General features: G+C 40.0%; 2 protein-coding genes across 3 annotated transcripts in view; one reads left to right on the top strand and one right to left on the bottom strand.

Moving 5' to 3' along the window:
• Positions 1-3,409, top strand: part of dars1 (aspartyl-tRNA synthetase 1) — a 22,692-nt gene extending 19,283 nt beyond the window's left edge. The window contains exons 13-18 of the mRNA XM_053680726.1: positions 152-298; positions 368-410; positions 669-749; positions 845-956; positions 1,489-1,560; positions 2,516-3,409. Coding sequence (XP_053536701.1) covers positions 152-298; positions 368-410; positions 669-749; positions 845-956; positions 1,489-1,560; positions 2,516-2,607 — 547 coding nt within the window. The 3' untranslated portion in view covers positions 2,608-3,409. The remainder of the gene's footprint in view (positions 1-151; positions 299-367; positions 411-668; positions 750-844; positions 957-1,488; positions 1,561-2,515) is intronic.
• Positions 3,410-4,832: 1,423 nt separating this feature from the next.
• LOC108266473 (protein lifeguard 3) lies at positions 4,833-10,661 on the bottom strand. Of its 2 annotated transcripts, none has more exons than XM_047156299.2 (12): positions 10,102-10,661; positions 8,175-8,401; positions 7,453-7,523; positions 7,233-7,297; positions 7,099-7,152; positions 6,949-6,999; positions 6,818-6,857; positions 6,563-6,600; positions 6,236-6,323; positions 5,811-5,906; positions 5,584-5,637; positions 4,833-5,340 (listed from the first exon to the last, which is right to left on the bottom strand). In XM_047156299.2, exons 2-12 carry the CDS (start codon positions 8,380-8,382, stop codon positions 5,191-5,193), a joined length of 915 nt encoding a protein of 304 aa, XP_047012255.1. In that variant the 5' UTR covers positions 8,383-8,401; positions 10,102-10,661; the 3' UTR covers positions 4,833-5,190. The 2 variants fall into 2 exon arrangements, with proteins under 2 accessions (XP_047012255.1, XP_017325338.1); XM_017469849.2 differs by having other exon boundaries at positions 8,175-8,404; positions 10,102-10,657.
• Between the last annotated feature and the right edge of the window lie 145 nt (positions 10,662-10,806).

The raw sequence follows: 10,806 nt of genomic DNA, 5'->3' as shown, positions 1-10,806 counted from the left end.
CTCCCTCTCTCCCTCCCTCTGTCTCCCTCTCTCTGTCTCTGTCTCTCTCTCTCTCTCTCTGTGTCCCTCTGTCTGTCTCTCTTTCTGTCTCTCTCTCTCTCGCGCTCTCTCTCTCTCTCTCTCTGTGTGTGTGTGCGCACGCGCGCTCCAGTTTCCAGTCGGAGATCCAGACGGTGTGTAAGCAGTACCCCAGCGAGCCGTTTAAGTTCCTCGAGCCGACGTTGAGGTTGGAGTTTACGGAAGCCGTCACTCTGCTGCGCTCAGCTGGAGTGGAGATGGGGGATGAGGAGGATCTCAGGTAACACACACACACACACATTGTTTGTACCCAGTTATAGTAATTAATAAATATATTTGACTTCCTCAGCACTCCTAATGAGAAGCTGCTCGGCCGGCTCGTCAAAGAAAAGGTAGTAGTAGTAATAATAATAATAATAATAATAATAATAATGAACTGGCTTTATTTACATTTTATTCTACTTTGGAGGAAAATATCTAATTCAGTCCGATCCTGTAACGGATCCTTTAAAGGACACCCATTAGAATTGGATTTGGAAAAGATTTTTTCCTAATTGCTGTGTGGGGTGTGGAGTGTTGGGTGTGGAGTGTGGGCTGTTGTATATTGTGCAGAATACAGTAACGTGTCGATGTGTTCACGTGTGCTGCAGTATGATACAGATTTCTATGTCCTGGATAAATATCCTCTGGCTGTGAGGCCGTTCTACACCATGCCCGATCCCCACAACCCGGTGAGTCTCTGTGTGCTTTACACTGCTTATCTGATCCTCTACAGCATGGCTAATATATATGTGTGTGTGTGTGTGTGTTTGTGTGTGTGTGTCAGAAATACTCCAACTCATACGACATGTTTATGAGGGGAGAAGAGATCCTGTCTGGAGCTCAGAGAGTCCACGACGCTCAGCTGCTCACAGAGAGAGCACTTCATCACGGCATCGGTAATCTCTCTCTCTCTCTCTCTCTCTCTCTCTCTCTCTCTCTCTCTCTCTCTCTCTCTCACACACACACACACACACACACACACACACACACACACACACACACACACACACACACACACTCTGCAGAACTCTATTTAGTTTTTCTGACATTTTTAAGATTAATGTGTGAAACGTATAACAGCTATAAACGTGAGTCAAGGTATTCGACTCAGTGCTTCAAATGATTTGATTCAGTTGTCAATCAGTATTTAAGTGTCACTATAAACATTCCTATAAATTACCTTAGCATATGTGAATCAGATGAGCCAACTCAGTGATTCAAATGATTTGATTCAATTGTGAATCAGTCTTTAAGTGTAACTGTAAAGTCATAAATTAGCCTATGCAGTGAATCAGATGAGCCAACTCAGTGATTCAAATGATTTGATTCAGTTGTGAATCAGTACTGATACAGTGTGAAGTCACTGCTCTTTAATTTTGATTGTAACTGATCAAACACGTGTGTGTGTGTGTGTGTGTGTGTTTTTAGACTTGGAGAAGATTAAATCCTACATCGACTCGTTCCGTTACGGAGCTCCACCCCACGCTGGAGGAGGAATCGGTAAGACACTATCCTCTGTTTCTTTCTTCACTACTTAGCACACTTGATTGTGATTTAGGACGTATCCCAAGTCTTATGTTCTAAATGTTGCTCACTTAGTTAAATAGTAGTGTGCTATCTGGACTTTGTAGTGTGCAGTAGTACTGTGTGCTGTTGGGACGTAACCGAACTCTTGGGTTGAGATAACTTTACATATACTCTTTAGCACACTACAGTAAGATTTGGGACACACCCAAAGTGCAGAAAGTATTTATAGCAAGTCTTAACCATATTACACTAGTGTATGGTTTGGGACGTGGCCCGAGTTCTCTCCTGTTTGTGGGAAATGTTCACGCACTGTTATGCGATGTGAGACATAACCCAAGTTTAAAAATATTAGCATGCTAAATAGTGTGCGAAAACGTACCTCCAACAGCATAAGCCATGTCCCAAATGTGTGTACTGTCCCAGTATATGTACTGTTGCCCTAGAGTCAAGTATTGTCTCTTGTTATTAAGTACACTAGTATGTGACTTTGTTTAACGTTTACAAGAGTAGTTTCCCAAATACCATCATGACTTTGACTGAGTACACTATTAGGAAATTAGTGTACAGTAGTATGAGATTTGGAACACAGCCCAAGCCTAATTAACGGTGTGCTAGCTCTGTAGCATGTGATATTGGCTTGTAATTTGGGGCAACCAAATTCTAAACAACCCAAATCTAAATACTAGTGTACTACTCAATAGCATAATTAAAATGGTTTCTGATTTGGGACACAGTCCAAAGTCTTATATTGTCTGAGGTCAATTTTAACACAATACTTAGTGTGCACTACTGTGATTTGGGACACGGCCCGTGTTTGAGCGCTAGTGTACCCTGATGATCTAATTGGCCACTGTTTTGATGTGCTGTTTAGTGTAGTGCTGTGTGATTTGGAACACAGCCCGATGTGTGTGTGTGTGTCCTCTGTCAGGTTTGGAGCGAGTCACCATGCTGTACCTCGGGCTACACAACGTGCGTCAGACCTCCATGTTCCCCCGTGACCCCAAGCGCCTGACACCCTAAAGGCCAAAGGTGGCACTTCCTGGCTGACTTCACTAACACACACACACACACACACACACACACACACACACACACACACACACACACACACACAGGTTATGGGATCTCTCCGTGATTAAACGATGATAAAAAATTAAAACCAGCTCATTTTTTAACGTTTGATACTGATGTGTACAATGAGGTCAGTCCTGACTGGTGAAGGGACAGAGTAAACATTAAACAAGTGTACTTCAATCTGTATAAAGGGAATCTGTGCTCTAATGGTGGTAAAGGGGTGGGTCAGGCCATGTCTCAAACCACACAATACTGCACTAAATCGTGTGAAAGTATTATGGCAGTGTTTTTGACAGTTCTACAGTCTGTAATTTTGGGTAAAGTCAAGTAATACATATTGATGTAGAGTTTACTACGCTAGTATGTGATTTAGGACGTAGCCCAGGACTTAAAAATAGTGTGCTTAAAAACATGCCACACTATACTAAATACTAGTGTACTAAACTCCCTGATTATGATGTTTTGTGTATTTAATCATGTGGTTTGGGACGCAGCCCGAGTCGTACACTGTCTGAGGTAAAAGTTTTGACACACTCGCACATTGCAGTGCACTAGGATGTGGATTGGGACGTGGCCCAGGGCTTATACTGACTAAGATAAACTTTGAGTTCAGATTAGTTGTTTTCTACAGAAATCATGTTTACTGCATGAGTGCGGAGGAGGAGGAGGAGTTTTAAACATCAGAGCAGTTTAATAAATAAATAAAGACATTACTAATGAATTAAAGAACAGATTCTCATTACTCTAACACACACGTGTGCGACTTTTTATTTACTCAAGAAGAAAACTTCAAAGGAAAATGAGGGGAAAAGGAAAGAAAAAATATGACAAGGGAGTGAAACAAAAAGAGTGAAAGAGGAAAGATGAAGAATCACAACTGCTCACGTGCAGCAGTGAAAAAAAAAAGAATGAACAAAAAAGAGGATGGATTGATGGATGGACTGATGGGTGGATAGACCGATAGATAAATAGATGGATGGGTAGATAGATCGATCGATAGATAAATAGATGTACTTTATTGTAATTAAGGGGGAAAAGAGAGTAAAATAAAAACTAAAATATTTAAAAGCTTGTAAAGAAAGAAAAACAATGAAGAGAGGACAAATGTGTAAAGAAAATGAATGTTTAAAAGCAATGTAATGAGAGGAAAACAGAAGAAATCTCTGTTCATCAGACCCGGAAACATAAAGCAGTAAAACAAAAAGAATGTAAGTGAAAATAAATAAATGAAAAATAAGGGAGGAAAGATCAAATCTAAATAGAAGTGATGGAGAAATAAGTGAAGGGAGAAATGCGTGTTATATGGCTGTGTGGAGTACAGCTCCCTCTAGAGGTGAATTTGGACAAAACTAGCACCATCACTTAGTCACTATAAAGCTTGGTCCACCCAGTAAACCACACAGTTGAGACAGCTTCACTTCCTGTTCGGGGACTTCGCTGTCACGTTCGTTTTGTGTGATTGGCCTCATGATGCAGTGATCCAACTTTGCTGATGATTGGACTTTTTTTTTTTTAAACTCACAGTGGTGGGAAATCCAATTTGCAGAAACTACTTTTAACTCTGCTTGACCAGAAGAATCATGGGAATCGAGGAATCGCCTTTCTACGATGTTGTATTGTTATTATTGTAAACATATTTCCATATTTGGCCTGTAGGTGGTGCTATAGTGCTGGTGTGGTGTACATTAGAACTTCATACACACTGGTGGAAGCGTTCTGATTTTACATAACGTCCACTCAGGTGCCTGGCCCCTAAAATACAACCTAATGAAGGAGAGAAACTTTTTTAAAAAGAATAGATAGATAGATGGATAGATAGATAGATAGAGAGAGAGAACAGGTCGGTAGTGAACTTCTCTCCTACAGGTCCAGACGGAGCTTCACTCAGACGTTAATGAGATCGTCCTCTCTGTACTGAAGAGTCTGATCTCATCTGTTCTGTGTAGATCGGATGACTGACAAGACCAGCTCCGCTTCTCTTTGTGTCTCAACTCAAGTCACTATTACACACACACACACACAAAACTCTGCAAGTTGCATTGTGAATTTAGAAAAACATTGCAGCAAAATTAAACTGCATGAAATCCTGTACAGACTGGATATAATAATAATAATAATAATAACAACGAATAAACGCACGGTTGAGAGCGAACATGTGGCGCACACACTGATTCGCTTTTATACATCGGTTTTATTTTTATATTATGAAAATAGAAACTGTCTGAAGTGAAAAACATTAACACAGAACATTAACACTCTGCCTTAGTAAAGGTGTGTGTGTGTAAAAACATTAATAACAGCTTAGAAAAATTTAATAACAGGTTCTGAGGATCACGTGTAGTTTGTGACATTTCAACCAAAAAGAATGAAATCATTTGCGGAGTCAATGCAAATGTATTAATTTATGACCTGTGGTGTGTTTTACTGCAGTGTGAGAGTCAGAAGGACACAGACCGTGTGTGAATGAATACAACTGATACACACGCACAAAGAGAGATGGGTGTGTGTGTGTGTGTGTGTGTGTGTGTTTCAGTCTGTGCTGCTCCCGGTGATCTGCAGAAGGAAGAGGAAGATCTGGATGATGTCGGTGTAGAGGGACAGAGCTCCGAACACGTACTCCTCCGGACTCAGGCTGTGAGCTCGGTTCCCTAACAGCAGCTGAGTGTCGTAGGCCAGGAACTACACACACACACACACACACACACACTACAGCAGCTCAGTATTCACATTAACTGTTCATTTTCAGTTTGTCAGATTTCTGTCGTGAATCGGCTAAACCAGAACGTTACGTGTGTTGATCATATAGCTCACATATAAAACACTTCCCAACAGCTGCTTCAGTCAGTACTGTTGCCGCTGACACACTACAGGTGCGGTACTAACGCTGTAACACACACGGTGCGTGAGTGAGGGTGAACTCACCAGGGTGTAAACGATGGCCCCGAGAGCAGCGTACAGCATGTGCAGCCACGGAATCTGAAAACAGTAAAGAGGAAAACACTCTGGTTCATTTATTACTGTACAATTCAGGACAGAGCACACACACATTCACATAATCTCTCTCTCTCTCTACATCACCATCACCTACTGTACATTATACACAGTGAGTGTGTGTTAGTGTGTGTTATAGTGAGTGTGTTAGCACTTACATAATGAAAGGAGAGAACGATGGTTGTGATGATGCCGGTGATAAAAAGCACGATGGCCAGAACACAGAACAAACCGGTACAGGAGGTGAAGTCCACCTGGAGACACACACATACGCACACGCACACTCTTCAGTCAGAAACTGATTTTTGTGACCATCAGGATGATGAATATTGAGAAGATATTTTGGATTATTATAGAATATAAATGGTAGATTCTGACATGATTGGGGTAAAATGTAGAGGCGTGGGGAGGGGGGGATTACAGGGTGACTTAGGGGTTCTGTGTCTGGAACAGTCTGGGTCAGTTTTAGCAGCAGGGAATAAATGTTTTAAGAGGGACAGATGGCCATTGTAAGCCGAGACAACGGTTTCATTCGATAAGGCTGAACAAAGGCGTGTTTTCAGAGCGCGTGTCCGGTCTTTACTTTGGTCTGGAAACTGAAGACTGTGACCACGATACACACCAGCGCCGTTATTCCCACAGCCAAGAACACGGCCTTCGTCTCGTAATAACTAGAACCAAAAGAGGTGGGGGGGGGGTTAACACAGCCATTAACACAGTCATCCATGTTAGTTAATGTTTAATACATGAATTTTGTAAAATTTGTAAAATGTGAACATTTTACGTAGTTTAGGGCTACGAGGATAATATAGTGTGTGATGATGCTAAAATAAATATGTCCGCCTCGTCACAATAACCTGGTGGTATGTGTGTGTGTGTGTGTGTGTGTGTGTGTGTGTGTGTGCCTAACCTTGAAATCGTTCCTGCCATGTAGGACATGGCGAGAGTCTGTGGGAGACAGAGAACCAGATTTAGCCGTGCACATTTCAACGCCTACACTCATTTACCAGAGAAGAGAAGAACAATGCAGCCATCCATGGAAGCAAATATTTTGGCTGCGATGTTCTTCTCTTCTCTGGTAAACGAGTGTAGGTGTTGAAATGTGCACAGCTAAAACGTTCTGAGGGCCTTACAGCCTGAGTTTCGGTGCGGTTTAAACACTTACGAATATGAACAGAAGGACCAAATTCAGAGGGAACCGTCTCCTGTGATAGAAATAGAAAGGGACATTTTTCTAAATTGTTTAATGCACACTTGTACGAAACATAACCGAGTAGGATAAAAGTTCAAACTCGCCTCGCTTTTTCGCAGCACACCAGCACGAGGTAAGTGACGAAAAAAACACCGCTGCGGAGTAAGAAGTCAGGAAACACTGAACCGTGAGATCGTGGTGAAGATATTTTCACTTTGTGTTAGTAATTCATGTGGATAAATAAAGAAACTCACAGCGACACCCAGTAAATCACAGGATACTGGATGACGAACAGACGCACTGGATCACTGTAGGAAATAAACACATGCGTGTTTTCAGGTGTGTAACGCTGATGATGTGTTTTATTCTGTTAATTAATCATACTCACACAAACGTGAACACGGCTACGATCGTGGCTGTGAATAACAGCTGGGCCGCCAAAATAAGATAAACCTGCAACGACACCGGCGTTTTCCTCCTGCGTTAACTTACAGCTGCTCCTGCTAAATTTTACGTTTATAATAATATAATATGTTTATTTAATATCTTAATGCGTTCTCAATATTTACTCTTCTTCAGTACTTACAGTACAAAATCCTACGCCTCACCTTTCTGATGAATGCGTGTCGGATACTTTTATTTTCCCACAATGCACTTTGGTCATAGGCCTCCATGTTGCCTGAGACAAAAACAAAATGTTACCTTTGATTATTGGCCTTGTGTGCCTCTTTCATTAAAAACAATCAACAATATAGAGATGCGGTGTTGATTCGGTTGAATCGAATGATGGTGAAATGATTTCCTTTCAGTTTCGATAGTGGGGAAGTTTGAGAAAACATGATGCACCGAATCATTTCATAAAGAATCTAATTTAATAATCTATTGCAAGATTTCATGATGAACTGAATCATTTTCTAAAGAACTGATTCATAGTGATATGTAAGATTTAATGATGCATGGAATCATTTTCTAAAGATTTGATTCATAGTGATGTACGATTTTATGATGCACTGAACCATTTCCTAAAGAATCGATTCACAGTGATGCATAAGATTTCATGATGCTCTGAATCAGTTCTTAAAGAGTTGATTCCGAGTGAAATGTAAGATTTCATCATGCACTGAATTGTTTTCTAAAGAATCGATTCATAGTGATACCTAAAGTTTCATGATGCACTCAATCATTTGCTACAAAATGGAGTGGTACATAAGACTTAATATATATAAGGACATTTAAGGATTTCCTGATGTACTAAAACATGAGGTAAACCCTCATGTTGTTTGTGAGTGAGTGAGAGTGAGAGAGAGAGAGATTTGTCTTGTCCCTGTACCTGGGTTGGACGGAGGTGTTCCTGAGGACATGTAGGTGGGAACAACAGGTGGTATTCCCGGTGGTGGTGCTCCTGCTCCATGCCACACTGGAGTGGGAAAGGTGTAGGGTGTGAAAGGATAATTCCCCCCCTGTGGCTGAGCGCCGTAATGCTGTTGTTGATGATGTCGGGACTCTTCATAAGTCGGAGGGACATCAGACTTAAACATGGTGATGATAATGATGCTTCTGCTGTGGAATTTTAAACGTGCGATCAGAACTAGACTATAATTATACTTTACAGAGTCTTTTTACCCACAATGGACCAAAAGTAAAAAGTTTTAGACATGTTTAGACCTGCTTTATCACACCAATAAAAAGACCACTAGGTCCACGCCACGGTTAAAGTCACAGAGATCATATTTTTACTTGATTCTGATGTTTGATGTGAACATTAGCTGAAGCTCTGGAACTGTATCTGCATGGGTTTATGTATTGTGCTGCTGCTGCTACATGATTGGCTGATTGGATAACTGCATAAGTGAGCAGGTGTACAGGTGTTTCTAATAAAGTGGACGGTGAGTGTATCTATCCCTCTGTTTTTAATTAGCTGCTACCGTTAGTACTTTAAAATAGTTGCCATGGAGACTATAACGGTTTTAAACAGCTAATGCATGTCCGTATTTAAAATGGCGACCTCTTCTCTACACATGTACACTACTTAGGGTGTGAATCATGACCCTTTACACCCTATACAGTGCACTACATATCCAAGCTCAACACATTTAGGATTCAGCCTGTCACATTCGCGCTTGTATTTCTTAGAATTTAATGGATTTTTACATTTTTGGAAGTTTCATTAAAATAGTTTGTGTCTTTCTAATTGATTTAGTTATATATATATATATATATATATATATATATATATATATATATATATATATATATATATATATAGAGAGAGAGAGAGAGAGAGAGAGAGAGAGAGGTGATGTCGATGAAGTCAGAGCGCTGTGTTAAACCCACTGGAATAAAGTTGGTGTGACGTTTTGGAAGTTCGATATTCGCAGATAAGCGGAAATTAAGGGACCGTCTCTAAAGTTACATATGACATTGTTAAACACGATTCTAACTTCAATAGCATTTGAAGGGAATGACTTACAGTCATATAACCAACTGTAAAGTGTTCATCTAGGTGTCAGCTATGATGCCTTTTAGATTTTTGATATTTATTAAAATAAGATATTAAATCATATGTAAATTAGATATGAATTTCACCACAGAACGGGCCCATACACAAAATATGCCATTATATAAATCTCAATAGCATTTGAAGAGAATGATGTACAGTCATGATCACAACTGTAAAGTGTTCATCTAAATGTCAGGTGTGACGCACACCTTTTAAATTTCTGATATTTAACCCTAAAATGCATGAACAAAAAAATCCCTTCATAATACATGGCAATATTTACTGATTTCTGATAGGTGTGCGTTATACCTGACACCTAGATGAACACTTTACAGTTGGTTATATGACTGTAAGTAATTCCCTTCAAATGCTATTGAAGTTAGAAACGTGTATTACAATGTCGTATGTAACTTTAGAGACGGTCCCTTAATTTCCGTTTATCTGCGAATATCGAACGTCCAACATCACACCGACTTTGCTCCAGAGTTAAACCCTGAGTGTTTAAAGTGTTTTAAAGCGTTTTATAGCCCAGCTTTAAAACACTTCAGGTTTATTTCAAACCTAAATATCGAGCTAGAAGTAGTAGATGTAGTGTGAATTCTAATCTAATAGTGATTATAGATCAAAGAAAACAGAAACAAAACCTCTAATCTAACAGTGATTATGGATAATAAAGCTCGGTGCTGTAAGATAGGTTAATATAGTGTGTGAAAGTGATGAATTTAAGGAGAATAAAAGTGAAATAGTGCACACTCACCACTGAGGAGATCTCTCGGCTCTCTACTGACTGGGATACAGCTCGCGCAGCTGAGGCGCGCGGACTCGTTACACCGTTCTGCGCATGTGCATCTCGGAAACAACGGCTACAACAGAGGTTACAGCCTCTCTACCTGTCTGTCTGACTAACTGACAAACTAACTACCTGTCTGTCTGTCTAACTAACTAACTAACTGACAAACTAACTACCTGTCTGACTAACTAACGAACTGACAAACTAATTACCTGTCTGTCAGACTAACTAACTGACAAACTAACTACCTGTCTAACTAACTAATCAACTACAGTGAGGGAAATAAGTATTGAACGCATGAACATTTTTTTTCAGTAAATATATTTCCAATGAGTTTATTCACATGAAATTTTCACCAGACATCAGTATTCACTCAAGAAATCCGGAAATATAAATAATTCACAATATTATAGTCCATAAATAAAGTTATGTGTAATGAAGTGGAATGAAACAGTAAAAAAAAAAAAAAAAAAAGGATTGAACACACTAAGATAAAGCAGTTCTGCAAAGCAAGGCAAAGAACCAGCTGAAATCTGTAAGTAATTAATTATACCCCCTATCTGTGCAAATCAATATCAGCTGGGTTAGTAAACTGATGGTCTATAAAAAGGCTTTTCATTACCCAGGTGTCACACAAGAAACATCTCATGATGGGTAGTCTGTCTGCTGTCT

Source organism: Ictalurus punctatus, chromosome 6, assembly GCF_001660625.3.
Source record: "Ictalurus punctatus breed USDA103 chromosome 6, Coco_2.0, whole genome shotgun sequence".
Lineage (NCBI taxonomy): Eukaryota > Metazoa > Chordata > Actinopteri > Siluriformes > Ictaluridae > Ictalurus > Ictalurus punctatus.
The sequence above is the reverse complement of the archived record's forward strand: the minus strand, read 5'-3'. Positions and strand labels throughout refer to the sequence as shown.